Source organism: Heterobasidion irregulare, assembly GCF_000320585.1.
Source record: "Heterobasidion irregulare TC 32-1 unplaced genomic scaffold scaffold_08, whole genome shotgun sequence".
Lineage (NCBI taxonomy): Eukaryota > Fungi > Basidiomycota > Agaricomycetes > Russulales > Bondarzewiaceae > Heterobasidion > Heterobasidion irregulare.
Window position 1 is genome coordinate 1,326,976 of NW_009258204.1, and position 16,667 is coordinate 1,343,642.

The 16,667-nt window shown below is 49.7% G+C and overlaps 3 protein-coding genes across 3 annotated transcripts; 1 reads left to right on the forward strand and 2 right to left on the reverse strand.

Moving 5' to 3' along the window:
- Nucleotides 1–10: 10 nt before the first annotated feature.
- HETIRDRAFT_445800 (uncharacterized protein) lies at nt 11–9,733 on the reverse strand (the record flags this gene model as incomplete). The annotated part of the gene is made up of 29 exons (XM_009550991.1): nt 9,462–9,733; nt 9,300–9,404; nt 9,203–9,243; nt 8,867–9,143; nt 8,679–8,813; nt 8,541–8,625; nt 8,396–8,489; nt 7,920–8,339; nt 7,295–7,542; nt 6,789–7,004; nt 5,968–6,733; nt 5,249–5,912; nt 4,744–5,198; nt 4,066–4,687; nt 3,220–4,028; nt 3,102–3,171; nt 2,711–3,052; nt 2,417–2,657; nt 1,731–2,361; nt 1,463–1,681; nt 1,200–1,413; nt 995–1,144; nt 766–942; nt 528–664; nt 460–487; nt 373–389; nt 274–328; nt 108–211; nt 11–52 (listed from the first exon to the last, which is right to left on the reverse strand). The coding sequence occupies exons 1-29, from the start codon at nt 9,709–9,711 to the stop codon at nt 11–13; spliced, it is 7,614 nt and encodes a 2,537-aa protein (XP_009549286.1). The 5' UTR covers nt 9,712–9,733.
- Nucleotides 9,734–11,447: 1,714 nt separating this feature from the next.
- On the forward strand, nt 11,448–13,292 carry HETIRDRAFT_387231 (uncharacterized protein; the record flags this gene model as incomplete). Its single annotated transcript, XM_009550992.1, has 7 exons — nt 11,448–11,635; nt 11,689–11,756; nt 11,818–11,949; nt 12,017–12,228; nt 12,280–12,476; nt 12,528–12,562; nt 12,616–13,292. 7 exons carry the CDS (start codon nt 11,448–11,450, stop codon nt 13,185–13,187), a joined length of 1,404 nt encoding a protein of 467 aa, XP_009549287.1. The 3' UTR covers nt 13,188–13,292.
- Nucleotides 13,293–13,625: 333 nt separating this feature from the next.
- On the reverse strand, nt 13,626–15,558 carry HETIRDRAFT_147377 (uncharacterized protein). Its single transcript, XM_009550993.1, has 10 exons — nt 14,952–15,558; nt 14,780–14,888; nt 14,615–14,727; nt 14,536–14,545; nt 14,441–14,465; nt 14,318–14,377; nt 14,127–14,239; nt 14,043–14,077; nt 13,802–13,988; nt 13,626–13,749 (listed from the first exon to the last, which is right to left on the reverse strand). Exons 1-10 carry the CDS (start codon nt 15,547–15,549, stop codon nt 13,731–13,733), a joined length of 1,269 nt encoding a protein of 422 aa, XP_009549288.1. The 5' UTR covers nt 15,550–15,558; the 3' UTR covers nt 13,626–13,730.
- Between the last annotated feature and the right edge of the window lie 1,109 nt (nt 15,559–16,667).

Below are 16,667 nucleotides of genomic sequence, written 5' to 3' on the forward strand. Positions count from 1 at the left end.
CGATCCTTCTCTAGTCTCGTACATTCAGCACAGTAATATGCATCGGAGATTCCTAAGATGGAGCAGTCAGTTCGAAGAATCGACGAAGGTAAACGGCAGAGACGCACCAGGAGAACCGCATATGATACATCGTCCTCCGTATGTCCCAAAGTTACATTCGTCGCAGATCCGTACAAGGGTCTCTGGCCGCACATACGAATCACAGACGGGGCTGTGGCATGTACACAGTGAGCTCAGATATATGGATGCTCTATACCCTGCCATTGTACTCACCACTTTCCATCACACTTTTCGCAGAGGCGGCCGATGGCTGCAACAAATCCCAAGGCTGTCAGTACCCAGGCAGCATCTCTCTTCCTCAGTATTACTTACCAATCCCCGGCTGGCGTCTGCACATTATCAGATCTGAAAGGCAAATGTTTCAGGCTCCTCCCCTAGTAAATCCTATCAAGCACGTACCCGGATGATGTTTGGACATGGTAGCGGACTACAAAGAGTGGTACTACAGAACTTCAACGGCTGCTCACACTAATTAACAATCGCTGACTCAGCGTCTCGGTCATCCGGATTTTGATGTTCATTTGTGTATCGTACAGAGACATAAAACATATCGAAGAAAGTCCGTAGAACGAATTATGTTGTATAACCACGATGGATGAGCATTCTAGTGAATATGATGTAAAAGCACAATACGAGAAAAACACGGATGATTCTAGTGCACAAACTTCGATGGAAAATGAGATGATCATGACAAGTGGAAACTACCAACGCCTTCCCTCATCGCCAGCTGTAACTTCTCTCGCATAGATTCTTTCGAGCTGTATTCGGGCAGCTTCAGGTAGTTCACACACGTCATCACACTTGGGAGATAGTCATCGGCGGATAGAGGAGCCTCGTGTGGCTTCCGTACAACCGTCAATGGAGGATTCAAACCACGGAAACCTGAGGTCGCAGGTTCAGTAGAGTGTATGGAAGTGATGATCAATTTACTCACCTCCAATGGGCAGCTTAGGACTACCGGAAAGGAACTGGAGATACTCGCGGCGAGTTGGGAGATCGTAGTCTGACATGATATCAATCAAGTCCCGGATCGCCCGACTCTCGACAGTGAAACCATGATCTGCTTTGATGGATTCACTCAACGCTGCAGAAGAACTGTGATTAGCTAGAGTCGACAATAAAAACAGGCACCAACGAACTTTCACGGCTCCAATCTTCTTCAGCGTTGCCGAACAACATGACTAGTTCATCGATGCTGAAAGCCTGCAGGTCGGCAATGGGGAAGACTTTAGAGAATCCCTCCCGGAAGGCCTTAGTCTGCAGTTTGGCACCATGCCCAACGATTGCATCGATGACCTCGTGAATGTATTCTTCGACGTTGCTCGCGGTTACGGTCATGTTTTTACCTTCGGGCTAGATACCGACGTTAATCAAGCTGTTGGGAAACAGTGGAATAACTTACTCTCAGCTCGATGTCATACCCAGGGATGGTAAAATCTAATGCCAAATCTTCAATCTTGACTCGGTCATCCACGACCTTGTGCAACTTGTTTTCACGATCAGGTTCTGTGGTCAATGATGTGGCGGGGGTCAAATATACCTTGTCCCGTGAGCTGTTAACGGTCGCGCCCGCCAGAGAATGGAGCTTCTCTAGTGAGGTTGCCAAGTCGGGATCGACAAGCTAGTAGGCAGATGAGAGAACAGCACCTTCTGATAGGATGACAACAAACCTTGAGTGTGTCAAGTGTCAAAGGGACTTCTTCCCCGAGCGCGAGTCTGACGAAGACTTTGTTGAATGACATATCAATGATCCTAGAATCTAATAAAGCCTTCGCGACAAATTGCCCGATCACTCGGAAGATGTGGGTCCTCTTTTGTCCACCGTCGTTAGCGATATCTTGGGGGCTGATTGGTGCGGGAAAAAGCCCGCATGGATGGAAGACATATACTCCTGTCTTCATCGAATCTTCATCGCGCCATATCTTCAAATCTCTTCTCGCAAACTCTTTTGACACAAGGGAATAGAACTCCAGGGTAGGCCCTAAACCCGTACCAACCTCTTCGAAATATTCTACCTCGAGAATAGATGAGGAGGAGCCATACAGTTCAAATACCTTCATGGCAGATTCGAGAATGTGTTTACGCGAGATCCGTACTTTCTGGCGTTGGAGGCGGCCCAAGAAGCCAACACCATCATCACGACGTGAGCTGTCTTGCCCTCGGCTCTGTTGACTCTGCCACTTGAGGATAAGACGGGCATAGCCGAATGAGGTGGACTGTAGAAAGCTGTAGCGGGTCGCGAAGGGGAACAAGAAAGGAAAATGTTGAGGTAAATCAAGAGCCCAATCTGGCAAGCATTGGCTATGAATCTACAGTCAAAAAAAACATACACGAATAAAGCCACGAGAAAAGATACCTCGCGACGATCATCGGCTCCTCCAGTTGGCGTGTCAACTTGGCAGTCAGCTTATTATTCACAAACGCCGAATCGGGCAGGTTTCTCTTGACAAGGCCTGAGCGTTCGGCCTCATTGACATTCCACTTGTGTAGGACGCGGAGAAGGCGTAAAATCTTTGCATGCGGGGCATCGTCCGGGAGTGATGACAGGGTTGGTGTTGGCGACCGGCTTCTTGATGTATCTAAGCCTTCACCCCGACCTGACATTGTGTTACATCAGATATTTGGTACCCTATAACTAGGTTATACGCACCTTCAGACGATGGCGCCGGGCCAGGCACTTTTTTGAACTTCACAGTGTATACGCCTTGCCAAAGGAGGTTGGATGGAAGCTGCGACTGTGATGCGGAGCCTGTCGCTTTCTTCCGAACCTCATGCTGGTGTATAGCACCGTAAACGGTGAGATCAAGAGGAAGGATATGGTCATCCATAGAGAATTCGAGATGCCAGTCTGCTGGTTTGGTTTTGACTGCTGAAGCATAGCTCCCCTTGTTTGATGTATTGCGCAAAGTAGATATTGGGGGCGCTTCCTTGGCTGCACCCGGTGTACCCACACGAGTGCCGTCAGGCGTTTGTGCCTCAACTTTAGATCCATCTACAAGTAAATGAGATCGAGTGTTCGGGGAAATCAAAGTAATCCATACCATCAGCCACAGAGAGCGTCACAGTCTTTTCGGTCACTGAGTTATCTGGGTCCATTTCCTCATCGAACACCTGCTTCAAGGATCAGAGCCATACAATTACAGTACGAGACGATCTTACCTCCGCGTCAACCTCATCATCCGTGAAGTCTGCAGCGAAGTCTGCCTCCTCATTTACGACAGTCTCACTCAATGCTGGCTCTCCGAGGGCAGATGTGAGAGCTTCTGAAACAGAATTTCCGGACGATAACTCTTGGCTGGAGTGTCCAACGTCGTCCATTGCGGTTACTGGTTGTGGGAGACCAACAGGACCGCCATCCGTAGGTCCAGATGTACCACCATTCTTGGCACTCAAACGGAGACTACGTCGCTTTCCGAGATCGGATGGAGGAGCAGATGCAGATGTACCAGGTGCATTCATCTCTGCTAATGGCTTGGTCCGGGGCTCCGCAGCGCTGGATGACCCGCTAGGTCCAAGGCCAGAGGTCAATGCAGCCAACATGCCGGAAAGTCGTGAGCCGTTGAACATCAGCCCAGCAACGCGTGGTCGGAGATAATCGTGGAGAGCTTGGAAGGTGGCGATGGCATGTATTGACACGACAATATTGTTGAAATTACGAGGTATATCTGAGCCGTCAGCGCCTACTAGCCGAAGACGAAGTTGACGAGCGAGTAACGAAGGCGAACTCCGTTTGGAGTCTAAAGGTCGATTGTTAAGTCCGCTTAACCAAGTATGTGTTTCAAGATCGTGACGAATCATACCGTCAATTCCCTGAGTCACTGTAACGACATCAAAAGACTCCATCCGTGTCAAACTCTCTTGTAGCTTCTTCACAAATACCACAAGCGGTGTCTGGACACCACTAGAGCTTTTTGCCTTCCGAGCTGTGAAGGCATTAAAAAGGAGTTCTTGACGTGCTGCAACTGTGACTACAGATAGACTGTCAACATTCAATGTAGAAAGGACAAGATTTTGACTTGCGATTTCTCTCCTTGTCCGTTGCAAACTGCAACAGCGAATCGATTACTCCACTTTGCAACAGCTCGAAACTTGACACGGATGTATGAGCAGATGCAAAGAGTGCAGCAAGCTCCCGAACGGCACTGCTCGACTCCTTCTCCGTCGCCTTTGGCTCGACAATCCTGTCGGCCAACCGCCGCAATGTTGAGAGCACATCGTCTCCCTCAGCACTCTCTGTGGACGCAAGGTACCTGAAGCGTATGACTCGCGCACGCAGCGTGACAGCATCCTCTGGATCTAACGACATTGACGACAACTTTTTGAAGCCTGGCATACTGGCCGCTAACGCTGCTGGAATCGGTATAGGAGGGGGAGCGTTAGACTCAGGGACCGTCGAGCTATCCGACGAGTCTTTGTCCTTGTCCTTTTCTTTCGACCGCGAGGAAGTGAGACTTCGGGATGCAAGGTTCTCAATTTCGTGAAAAACGCCCTCTCTGCGGAATGCAGGCTGGTATTCTTCCGGAACCTTGACAAGGAGCAACTCGACAAGTTGAAGCGCACCGATGACTAGATTTGGATGGTCCTTCGAGGACAAGATAGATGATGCAAAGCTGGCCACAGGAACAAACTGGTCCGGAATGTTAATCTCGTATCAGTGGGTGATTGAGACCAAGGTCAGCTTACGGTCAAAACCCGTTTCGCCTCCTCCCCGTCCATGAAGCTGATTGCCTTCAACAAGCCTGTCAAGGTCTTGATTCTCACCGTGGCCGTGACACTCGCAGCATAGACATCAATAAGTATAGGGACCATGTGTTGCATGAACAATCCAACAGCTTCTGGTTTTGTGCGCAGCATTTCTGTACGATCGGGGGATGTGTCTTTGGAAAGCGGCACGGATACGAAGAAATCGTCTCCTTCTTGTGGCTGATTCTCTGATACGTTCTCGACAAGAGCAGGTGTCGGTGTCGGGGCCTCCGACGCGATAGTAGGAGTGGACGATGTCGAAGCTGGTAGACCCATCAAAATATTGATGGGAACAAGCGCAGCTTGACGAGCTGCTGCACGGTCAGACTTAGCCTTGGCCTTGGCTAACTTAGCGAGGGCCTTCTCCGTATATCCTCTGTGGTCGAAAACACCATCTGGGAGAGTATGAGGGTGATAAAAATAAATAAATGATGAATAATCATACCTTTCGGTAGTGGCGGGAGAAGTTCGGAGACAAGACTCAAAGCTTCTTCCACTTGATCTTTCGGCCTGTGCGCCAAGTTCTGCATCACAGTCATATCGGTCAACCCCCCTCCTAAGCCTTGCCCACTAGACGAATCGATCTGCTCCTCGATCTCGGGAGTCGATGACGGCAAAACACCAGTAAGAATTTGGTACAATGTATCGACGATCCCGGCTTCGAGCAGAACCACTGTGATGATTGCGCTCGCCCTAGCAGAGGTTGCCAAAGCACGGAGTAATAGCGTGTAAGTATTTGAAGCGATCAAGGGAGAGCCACCAGCAGGAAGCAGAAGGAGATTGACAGCCCTAATGAGCTCGGCATCAACGAGGAACTCCAGGTTCTCGGGAGAAGAGCGATAATACGAGTCAATGACGCGGATGACACAGAGACAGGAAAATTCGACAAGACGCTGGTCTGAATAGCCAAGACAGTTGCGAATGATAGGCCAGACTCCACGAATCATCTGGAAATGTTCTGGTGGAACATTACGACAGCAGTTCGCTGCCGCCTGGAGAGCCGTACGCTGGACAGCGATGGAGAAAAAATCAAGATAGTTCAGTAGAGCAGCAAGACCGTTCTCGCGGACGATCGAACTAGGAAACTCCTCAGAAATCTTCTCCAGCGTCTGCGAACAACGAATATTATCAGCACAGAAGCGTCATTCAAATCAGTTGACATACGCTGAGAGTCTGCTCTGCGAGGTCGATGTACGAGATCTCGATGAGCTTGCTGCACAGGACAGGGATCGCACCATGATAGACAACGGTATGAGCCACGCCAGGGAGCGCTTCCATAAGATTCGCCAGACAACGTGCAGCCAAGACCTGTGCCTCGAGATTATCGTCGCCTTGATACTGCGTGCCGCCGCTGAGGGCAAGAGCAGCAGCAAGCGCAGCATCCTCGTCTTGAGGCCCATCGTCATCCCCGTCGTCGTCGTCGTCACCTTCACCGCCCGTCCCTCCGAGAATTTTGACCAGTTCTCGCACAAACGAATCTACTTGGAAAGAGCCAGCCAGAGTATCTTCTGTGCTAATGCTCAGCAGTTCGCTGAGCTCCTGTAATGTTACGAGACGGGTGGTAGGGTCGGCTGTCAGTTTGATATTGTTCAGCATCGTCTTCAATCGCGAGTTAAGCGACATCATGTACGATCCGAGCTGCCGATAGTCAGCAAACATTCCCATGGAGGAAGATTCGTCCGTCCCTCTTATTCCTCTCCCCGAACTTCCGCCATTAACGTCTCCCAATTCGTCCCCCGGTTCATCCCGCCCTCCTGGACCTCCAAGTCCTTCATCCCCGTCCGCTTCATCAGCCCCATCATCATGATCCGACCCTTCGTGCTTAAATTCAACGTCCATCATCTCGACGTCTTCGTCTTCGAGTCGTGAAGGCCCTGCTGCCGCCATGAGCTTGCTCTTAGACGCAGCCTTTCCTTTCGCTACAGATTGTCTGCGATGGATGATATCAGATTAGATAGGAGGCCACAGAAGGAAAATAACAGAACCTTGGCTTCTTGGGCATTTCGTTGGTGACAGTGTCAGTTCGGGATCGGAGGGAATATGCGGTGGTTCGGGGACGCTTCGAGGGGCCAGAGGCAGTAGTATGAACTTCTTCTTCGGGGAAGGCTTCGGGTGCAGCACGCTTCTTCCCCTTGATATCGCGGACAGGTTCGTTGATAGTAAGGCCAGAGGCAGTGACAGGATGGGTTGCCTTGCGGGCTCTGAGGACAAAAGCAACTCAGTCAGACTGTCATGTCTCAAGAAAGTCAGACGAATTAGAAACATCGACATCTCTCTGCTCCGTTCCACGACAGGTGAATCGCAACTCATCCTGATATACAGCTGCTCGCCAGTCCGACGCCAGCTATTCCATGAGCTGATGCATGTATCCACATTTCACGAGGATGACACCATTAAGGATACAATGAGGAGCTATCCTGGACCGTCCCCGGATCATACGGAGGCCGTACGCTATATGCGCTAATGTCAATAGTAAATGATGAACACATACTTCTTGGCTGAACGGGCGGAGGACTCCTCTGGGGCTTCTTTGGCCTTGCCTTTCCCTGACGGATCGCGTGCGCGCTTCGAGGTGAAGGGGCGGGAAGGGCGAGTAGAGGTCTCCGAAGGGGATACGGTGGCTTTGTCGGATGTGTCCTTGTCTTTCTCCTTCTTCGCTGCCTTTGCTCGGGTGCTCGATCTCAAGGTTCTGGTGGTGTCCGGTGCTGCGACGGACGACGAGGGCTGCGTGATGGCTTGCTGTTCAGATGGATTGGGCTCGATGGAATCCAGTGATATTGTAGGTTGTAGGTCCATTTAGAGCCTTCTGCCAGCCATCGATTCGAAGTGAGATATGAAAAGCGCTGCCTGGAGTCTCGCGACGACGGTCGACGATGTGGTCAGTGCGAGAGAGTGGCGGGCGCGCGCTCACAGCACAGGCCCTGTCAGTCATGCAATTTCGTAATCTTCGCAGCTAACCACTTGCACGCTCTGAGAACACATGCAAACCATCCCGTGACTATCAGACAACCCCTTTGCCATGATAAAACCCTATATGTGATTCTCCGGCATCCCCTGGCGGACGTCGCGGTTTGGACGGTAAGTACAACTGGTCAAATAATCGACTCTTTCAGCACCTCCTCAACAGTATCTACGAAGATGTCCACGATCTTCTCTAACTCTTCTTTTGTCACGTTGTACGCAGGTGCAAAGATGCAATGATCCCCCTTGGTACCCTCCAGATTAGCACCTCCAGTCATACCCATCACGATCAAGCCTTTCTCCAAGCACCGCGCCTGAACAACCATAGCAAATGCTTTGCCCTTTAGATCTGCCTTCGATGCCTCGGGGACAGTGAAGTCGAATTCGACAGCCCAGAAGCAGCCACCACCACGCACGTCGAACGTAAATGGTGCGGCCAGAGAATTTGGAGATTGGAGGCGAGAGCGGAGAAGAGATCCCAGGTACTGTCCTTGAACGCGAGAGTTCTCCAAAAGATTTTCCGACGCGATTACTTTCTGCACGGCTAGGGCAGCAGCGCAAGCAAGAGGGTGGGCCTAAATTTAAGTATGATGAGCCTTAGTCGTGTAGAGGGAGGTCGCTTGCAGCTCACCTGATATGTATGCCCATGCTTCCAGAAGCCGGAACCGTCACGCACCCCGTCTGCGACTTGCTTCGACATGAGGACAGCTCCAATCGACGCATAACTAAGTTTGGGGTGAGCAAGTGTACGATAGAGTTGGACATGTGGTCCTTACCCTCCACCTAGACCCTTTGCCACGGCCTGAATGTCGGGCGCCTCACCATCACCGAAACTCTCCCATGCATGTAGCGTTCCCATGCCTATGCAGATGACTGAGTACCCACGGAATGCACAGCGTTGACATCACACTCACGTCCCATCCCACTCATAACCTCATCCAGGATGAACAGGGCTCCGTACTTCTTACAAACAGACTTCATCACCTTGAAATATCCCTTGGGAGCAGCCAGGGCACCTGTCGTCGCACCGACTACCGTCTCTGCTACAACTACATTCGCAGCTGATCAGTACATGCCAAACCAAAGTCAAGGGCATGCTTACATCCAATAACGGTATCTGGACCCAATGCGATGAATTTATCCTCTAGTTCTTGTCGGAGTCTCTCGACGTACTGCTCCTCAGTCTCGTCAGATCTTTGGAACCGCTTCGCGTACGCAGGAGAGACGTGATGGAAGTTGTCGTGACTCAAGATAGCTTCGTATGGAGCACGGCGAGCGGGATGTCCAGACAGAGATAGAGTGGCGACCGTGTTCCCATGGTAGGATAAGTTTCGAGAGATGAAGTTTGTGCGTTGAGGCTGGCCTTGTTCGAAGTAATACTAGGAACAGAAACGCGACTGTCGGAAGCGGTTGGTGGAGATGAACAAGAGATCCTTACCTGCTTGGAGAGTTTTATGACACCCTCCATCGCCTCAGAACCTGTCCAGCATTCATACCTCAGTATACATTTACATTCTAACCAAGATCGTACTCACCTCCTGAGACGAAGCCAACTAAATCAAATGCGCCATTGCTCGATTCAATCAGTACCTTGGCAAGTTCCTCCGCAGGCTGATTGGACAATTGCATGTTGTACACATCTGTTCATCTCCTTTGAACGCGCCAGATATTTGTCATGGCGAGAAGGTACGACATACAGGACACTTTCTCGACTTGATCTTTGATGGCCTGCTTCACTAAGGGGTTCCCGTTCCCGATGCATGCAACAGCAGCACCCCCGACAGAATCGATGACAGTACGTCCGTCTTCCAGCGTGATATAGATGCCCTCAGCCGAAATAGCAACTGGAGGCGTCCATGGTGTCCGATGAAGGATCGACGAAGTCTTCACAGCTGTCTTCTTCTCTGCTGCAGGTGTGGTGGTGTTCAAAGCAGGCGACATGGTCATGTAATGGCAAGATCAAGATGGCTGGTGGATGATAAGAGGAGTCGAGTCAACGAGGCCACGGCGAGGCTTATAAGCAATACAGTATCAGATTCGAAGCGGCACATACATGATACACTACATGGAGCATCTGGACCCCGCCTTCCGTCGGCCGAAGACAAAAGCGGAGCGCTAGAATGTATGGTCATAGCGATAGAGCGTCGTCTTGAGATCTTTCAGAGAAACGCCCGGCGAGCTCGAAGATATCGTGGACTCATGTCTGAAGATCAGGCACGGAAGATAAGTCAAATTATAGGTTATCTTAGATGCATCGGGGGGCTCGTTAGTAGTATTATTGGCACTGAAATGTGCACTAATGTGCACCTCTCTCTATTATATCTCCCTCCACGGAAGGCTGCTATTGGAAAATCTAGAATCGGTCGAACAAGGAGTCGAATGATAGTTTTTTACTCTGCCGTATGTCTTGAGAATCACGATTTTAAGACTCGTGAGAATTTTTGCGGTTAGCAAACCAACCGCGCCCTACCGCGCCAGCCCATCTCTGCCAGTGCGCGCGACATTGGGGATACCATCCAAACCTTTTATCTGGAACCCCTCTATCCTCTTGACAGACTTTTGATTTTCCGAATTTCCGTGATCCGCCGCGCCATATTTCCGAACTGCAGCTTCAAGCTTCAACAGCCAGCCAATCCATCTACTCTTATCTATGCCCCCTACCAGGAAGCGCTCAGAGAATGGGCACCTCGGCACAGGAACTCTCCTCCAATTCTTTTCTAAATTGTCTCCTGCAGAGGCTCGCGCAGCGTCCCACTCCAATCACAAGTCTTGTCAGTCACGAAAGAGTTGTAAGGGTAAATATCGTGCTTTCGCGCCCCCTCCGGACGCAGAGATTATCGTCATAGACTCCGATGGTGAAGAAGCAGGATCAACCAGTCACAATAAACGTAAACTCGAGGGCGAGGGTGATGCATCAGCACTACGGACCTCCGTTGTATCGCAAGGTGATTCCGGTCGTAAGAAGGTTAAACAGGAGGTGACCTCAGACGTCCACATCCCTGGAGACCTGTCAAATTCGACGGCAAATAAAGGAGTCCATCTTTCTAGGGAAATTTCGGATAGCTCTTTTGAGTTTGGCCGAACCACGACCTTGCTGAGATCATCAGCCTCGACTTCTTCGAAGGATTCGGAACGCATTGAAGATGCAGACAATGCATGGAAACCCAAGATTCTTCTCCAATCATATCAGTCTCCCGCGATCTACTCGTCGCCTGACCCGATTTTATCTTCAGAGAACGCCCGCTCGTCCTGCAGGTCAGAAACCGCTTTACAATTTATTCCAGAAGCGACTTCGCATTTACGCCATGAGGGTTCGTCCTCCACCGAGAAACCCCATACAGCAATAGATGTCATGAATGACATAGTCGAGATTGATGATGAATGGGGTACCGGGGACGACGAGCTTGGACAGGTCGGTGGAGGACCTGATACGTTCATCAATGACGAGCTCGAAGTCGAAGATGTGATTGAACTATCGGATTCTTCGCTTGGGGACGATGTTGGCCTATGTTCAATGCGCGGCAGGACGCTACAAGGTTCTCCCGGTAAGGTGAGCTCCAGTTCTCCTCGAGTGATTTCTTGTTTTTATTGACCCATCGCAGGAGGCTCGTGCCCACACATGTACCGACCCTCGCCGACCTTTATCGACCACGCTCTCCAAGAACAACGCATTCTCGGTTCTCATGTCTTCCCACAAGGAGAATGAGGCGTGGAAAGAAGCAGATGTTGTAGAAGATCGGACCTTTCGACCTACCAAAGGCAACGGAGGACGCAGGAAGGCCCCGTTCTATAAAGTCATGCAAGGCATGCCCATTGCCGTGGACGCATTCAGATATGGCTCAATACCAGGAGTCTCTGCCTATTTTTTGACGTGGGTTTCGATTGCTCCATCACATCTAAATACTAACGCCGTCATGAAAAAAGGCATGCGCACTCTGACCATTACACAAACCTGTCCTCAAATTGGAAGACGGGGCCGATATATTGCTCAGGTGTGTTTATACTTTTTCTTGGTAGCTCGTCCAGCTGTTCAATGGTCTGATTTGTCGCCAGAGGGGACCGCAAAGCTAATAATACACATGCTCTCTGTTGATCCGAAATGGGTCCACCCGCTTCCAATCGACACTCAAATACCTATACCCGACTCTGGAGGGGTAACGGTTACATTAATTGAAGCCAATCACTGTGGGTGCCTTATAAGCAACCTTCATCACCGCCGCATCACCATTCACCGGCTGGCTCCTGTTGTTAGGTCCTGGATCCTCGCTTTTCCTTTTTGAGGGCCCACAAACTGTTGATGCTGGGGACAGCACCTACAGGTCGCCTTTCGTAGGCTCCGCAAAGGTCTTTCGATATCTGCACTGTGGCGACTTTCGAGCGTCTCCACAACATGTCTTGCATCCTTCGGTCAAAGGAAAGCATCTAGACCTCATATATCTAGATACAACTTATCTTAATCCTAAGGTATGATATCATCTTGTCTACTGCTTGCTATCGTCTAACAAGCGGGTCTAGTATTGTTTTCCTTCGCAAACCCAGGTTATTTCTGCCTGCGCTGAGTTGGCCAAGAGACTAGTTTCTGGGGAGAATAGATTCACAGAAGATGACACTGGGAAAAAGCGGCATCAGACTGTGGACAAGTGGTTCACGACGCGCTCGAAGTCGGATAACCAATGCCAAAGTCAATCAGATAAGACCGTCGTAGTTGTTGGGTAAGTCCCGCGTTTTGTAAGAGCGATCCTGTATGTTGAAGCAATGGAAAGGACATATTCCATTGGCAAGGAACGAATCGTTAAAGGTTTGCTCACCATGCTCCAGATAATTTGACTGGGCTACTGACTTTCCGAACAGCCATCGCCAATGCCTTGCAAACGAAAGTGTACTGCGACTCCAGGAAAGCAGCAATCCTCCGATGTCAATCCGACCCAGAATTGGAGACTATGCTGACAAAAAATCCTCTCGATGCTGGCGTGCACATCGTCCCCCTTGGCGTCGTTAATTCTGATAAGCTGCGGGAGTACACACAGCGTTGGAAAGGTCACTTCACGAGGGCCATCGCATTCAGACCCACTGGCTGGACGTACAGCCCACCTGCCGGGATGGACACACTGCCCAAGGTCTCGACGATCCTTTCCCGGCAACCTCATCCCTCTTTCACCCACACACATCTCAAACCAATGCGTGGCTCCACTGCGACGCATCAGCTGTTCGGCGTCCCATATTCAGAACATAGCTCGTTCTTCGAGTTGACGTGCTTTGCGGTGTCGTTGGATTGGACGAGGATCATTGCAACGGTCAATGTCAGCAGCCAAAGTAGTCGGGGGAAGATTGCTGCATGGATCGCCAGATGGGAAGCAGAGAGAAAGAAACGTGGAGGACCCGCCTCAGGTGTGGTCCCATATCGTGCCACCGATTACTGGTAAAGAATGGGGGAGGAGCGTAGCATGTAAGCGGCGGCGATTATAACTATGGTATCATCTGGAATACTTCATCTAAACAAAAATGCAACCTGAAGGACACATAGCCTGAAATATCGTGTCGGGGTTGGGTGAGCTTCTAAGATGTCTACCTGCCGAGGTCGTCAATTCGACATCTCCATTGAGCATCTGCGATGCGAACCAGGCCCGGAATGAGCCAATGTCTGTCATATCCTCACACAGTCTAGACTTCTCCAACAGAGGACCGAACTTTGAAGAGCTTGCCGCCATGCAGGCTGCTGTCACGATATCGACATTCACGTGCACCGCATTCCGGGCTGGAGTTGTGCTCAAGTCAAAAGCCTCCAGGAACCTAGAGCAAACATTGTGATTGTTGCCATATCTATCGTCTCTGAAGGGTGATCAAATGCGAAACACATTGTGGAGAACCTAGTATCAAGAAATTCGCTCAGAGCAGTACAGACTACGGGGCCATACTATTACATTGATCAAAATGCAAAACACCATTCGAGAGCATTCGTGCGACTCTCATTCTAACCCGGTAGATCTGATGTGTGTATAGCAGTCAGATCCGAAAGTAATTGGACAGTCAAACTCACCCAAAGACCTTTGTATCAACTGCAGATTTGAAGACAATAGATACATGGGAGCTATCATGCTCCGCGAGATCTTCACACTCGGCACATAGGTCTCGGCGACAGTCTACGCAATGAAACCATTTCCCCACGATAGAGCGCCCGTGACGGTCGCAAAGCACATAGTCGTGCCGCACGCTTTGGAGATGTGCTGTTTCACCTTTAATGACCTGCTTCACTGCATACAATACAATTAAGGACTTACATATGGAACTACTTCTTCTAGTAGAGTATTTGTACCTGAAAAGTCTTTTAGCATATAGAATTTCGAATCAAGTTGATGTCGTACAATGCCTGAGGGAGATGCAGGGACCTCCGCCGACCTGAAGTTGTAGAAAGAATTTTGACAAAGATATGCATGGGATCATGAATTCGAGCAGAGTCGTTCTCGCAAGACGAGCACTAAATTTAAACAGAAAGGATCGTGCAGGCCATCATCAGGTCGCAAAATTCTAGTCAGACACAAGTCACAGGCCGCACCAGACGATAGATTGATCCTGTAGGACAAGATGCACAATCGTAGTGAACATCGCCAATGATCTGTGAAACGGATGATATTTAATACTGTTCACTGCGAATCCGAATTCCGTGATGCTTTTCTACCTGGTGACATCCATCACAGGTGCCGCTGCAGTGAGAAATCCTCAGATGAGTCACAAGGAAGAAAATAGTACCGAAGACCATGCTGTGGCACTCACCTTGTGGCTCCTAGATTCATGCGCGTAAATCATGTCATTTTAAGCTATCTTTGCTCGCGAGAACTTGGACACCACTCACTGATGGTATGAGATGATCCACTAGACTGGGTCCCAATTGTTCCTCGTCGTGAACGTGTAGTCTGTGATGATATCGCTAAGAATACGTGGATGGGATGGATATCGTGTACATTTCTATTTTTGAAAAGTCACTGCGAGGTCATACACAGAATAGTGACAAACCAACTTGTAGCAAGCCATGCATAGTACGTAGACCGGACAGGACGCGCATTTGTACCTATCCCTAGAGATTTCGTCTTGGCACCCAGAGCATTTGGATGTTTCAGGCAAGGAATCTAGAGAATTATGAACATGATCAATAAATGTGATAGTAACAAAGTCTTCTATAAGCTACGCACCAACTTCTTCCCATTCACTAGAGCTACCCTTACTGACCCATCGTTTCAGGACGAATGCATGCCGTAATTGACCTTCCTGTCTCGGAGCGCTACGGATCCAGGTTGAAGGATCCTGTACGCTCAAAACACCGGCTCGAGAAGGGTCTTCTCCTCGAATGATAGCAATTGAATGATCTATGCCAAAAGATTTCAAACAACCGGAGCAGAGTTCGTAACCCATGGATTGTGTCGTGATGGCCCCCGAGCGAGACATAGTGGTTGAATGGCCAAGGATAGAAGATCGGCTCACACTGCCTTCAATTGGAGTCTCGGACTGCAACGGTTGCTTCTCTCCGCATGTTCCGCATACATACCGCTCCAAGTCGAGTGACCTGCCACACTTTGAGCAGTCGGTCACTTGCTCAGCTTTGTCTATCTGAATGGAATCAGCCATCGGTCGTGATACAGTGGGTGGGCTATGGGTGGGCTCCAGGTGGTCAGAGAGGGAGTTTCGGGTGATGTCGCTTGGAAGGGCTATTGAAGGAAGTTGGCTCTTAAAAGAATCGATGGAAGTGGGATAGGAGTTTCTGCGATTGTTAGAACTTGTTGGATAAAACATCCGATCGGTTCGCTGCTGCGGAATTTTTTCATTTGGATCAAGGGACAAATTCGAACTCAAGCGCGAGCTTTCATGCAGCGAACCAGTTACCTGGGAAGTCGGAGGAACGCCGGTGCTGAACCTTGCTAAACCCGAACTATGGCGGCGATTGGAACCATTATCATTGCTGGAAGATCGGTACGCATCTGTAGACGATGAGTCGGAGAGATTGCTGGTACGATTGCCTGTGCTCGAGGACTTGTCTGATCCAGACAGGCTGGGATCGGTCTCGATCTTGAGCTTTAAAGTAGGCTGCTCGTCCAGCGACGATGAGCTGATCCAAGGAACGATGACATGTATCTGTGTATGTTGGAACTTGTGGTTGCTGCGCACCTTCTGATGTATTCGATAATCTTCACCAACTCGTCATCATTGTTAATAGACTGCAGTTCATTGTCATCGTCCACCCATGAGATATTGAATTCCATGGTCCCGAGATCGTGTAGTACGCTTATAATCTAGTCATGATGTATCAACGCGTCCGAGAAGTTGTTCGACACGATCATGGCTTACCTTCTCCTTGAGTAACTGAACACTATAAGGCCGAAATATAGGCAAATATGTGCAACGTGCTTCCGGTTCATTCACGAAAATAATCTTGAAAATTTTCACTGGCCTAGCCATGATTCAATAGCACCACAGGAGTAACGACGAAGGGTGCTGCTGATCAGCGATATACAGATTGCCTCTTGAGGCTTGTAGGCGCTTGTAATATGTATGGCTTCTTAAACCTTACATTTCAATGACACACCAGAGTCTAGTTTAGGAACACATCATGCCTCCAATTCTGGGTTCAGCGAGGAACTCGACATCAGCCTCCATCGGCCCCAAAGATGAGATGCACTGGTGGAACTTCATGACCACTTGCTACTGCTAGGTTTCGATCTGCTTCTGAACTCCCCGCAAACCTGGGCATGCATCAACTAGACGAGATTTAGTCACGAATCAGTCATCGAGGAAAATGCGGACAAACCAGTGTGTCGACAATGAAATCAAACATCGAGGTCTCAGGTCGACGATGAAAAGATGAAATTATGTAACAAGATGAAAAGGAGCGTATTTCAATTTCGTTTGGGTCA

Bases quoted from the DNA above. Each gene is read 5' to 3' on its own strand.
- HETIRDRAFT_147377 (XM_009550993.1), bottom strand. From the start codon at position 15,549: ATGTTTTATCCAACAAGTTCTAACAATCGCAGAAACTCCTATCCCACT. The intron at 14,889-14,951 runs GTGCGTAGCTTA...ATAATTCTCTAG, and splicing joins TAGTGAATGGGAAGAAGTTG to ATTCCTTGCCTGAAACATCC. The intron at 14,078-14,126 runs GTACGACATCAA...AAGACTTTTCAG, and splicing joins CTGCATCTCCCTCAGGCATT to GTACAAATACTCTACTAGAA.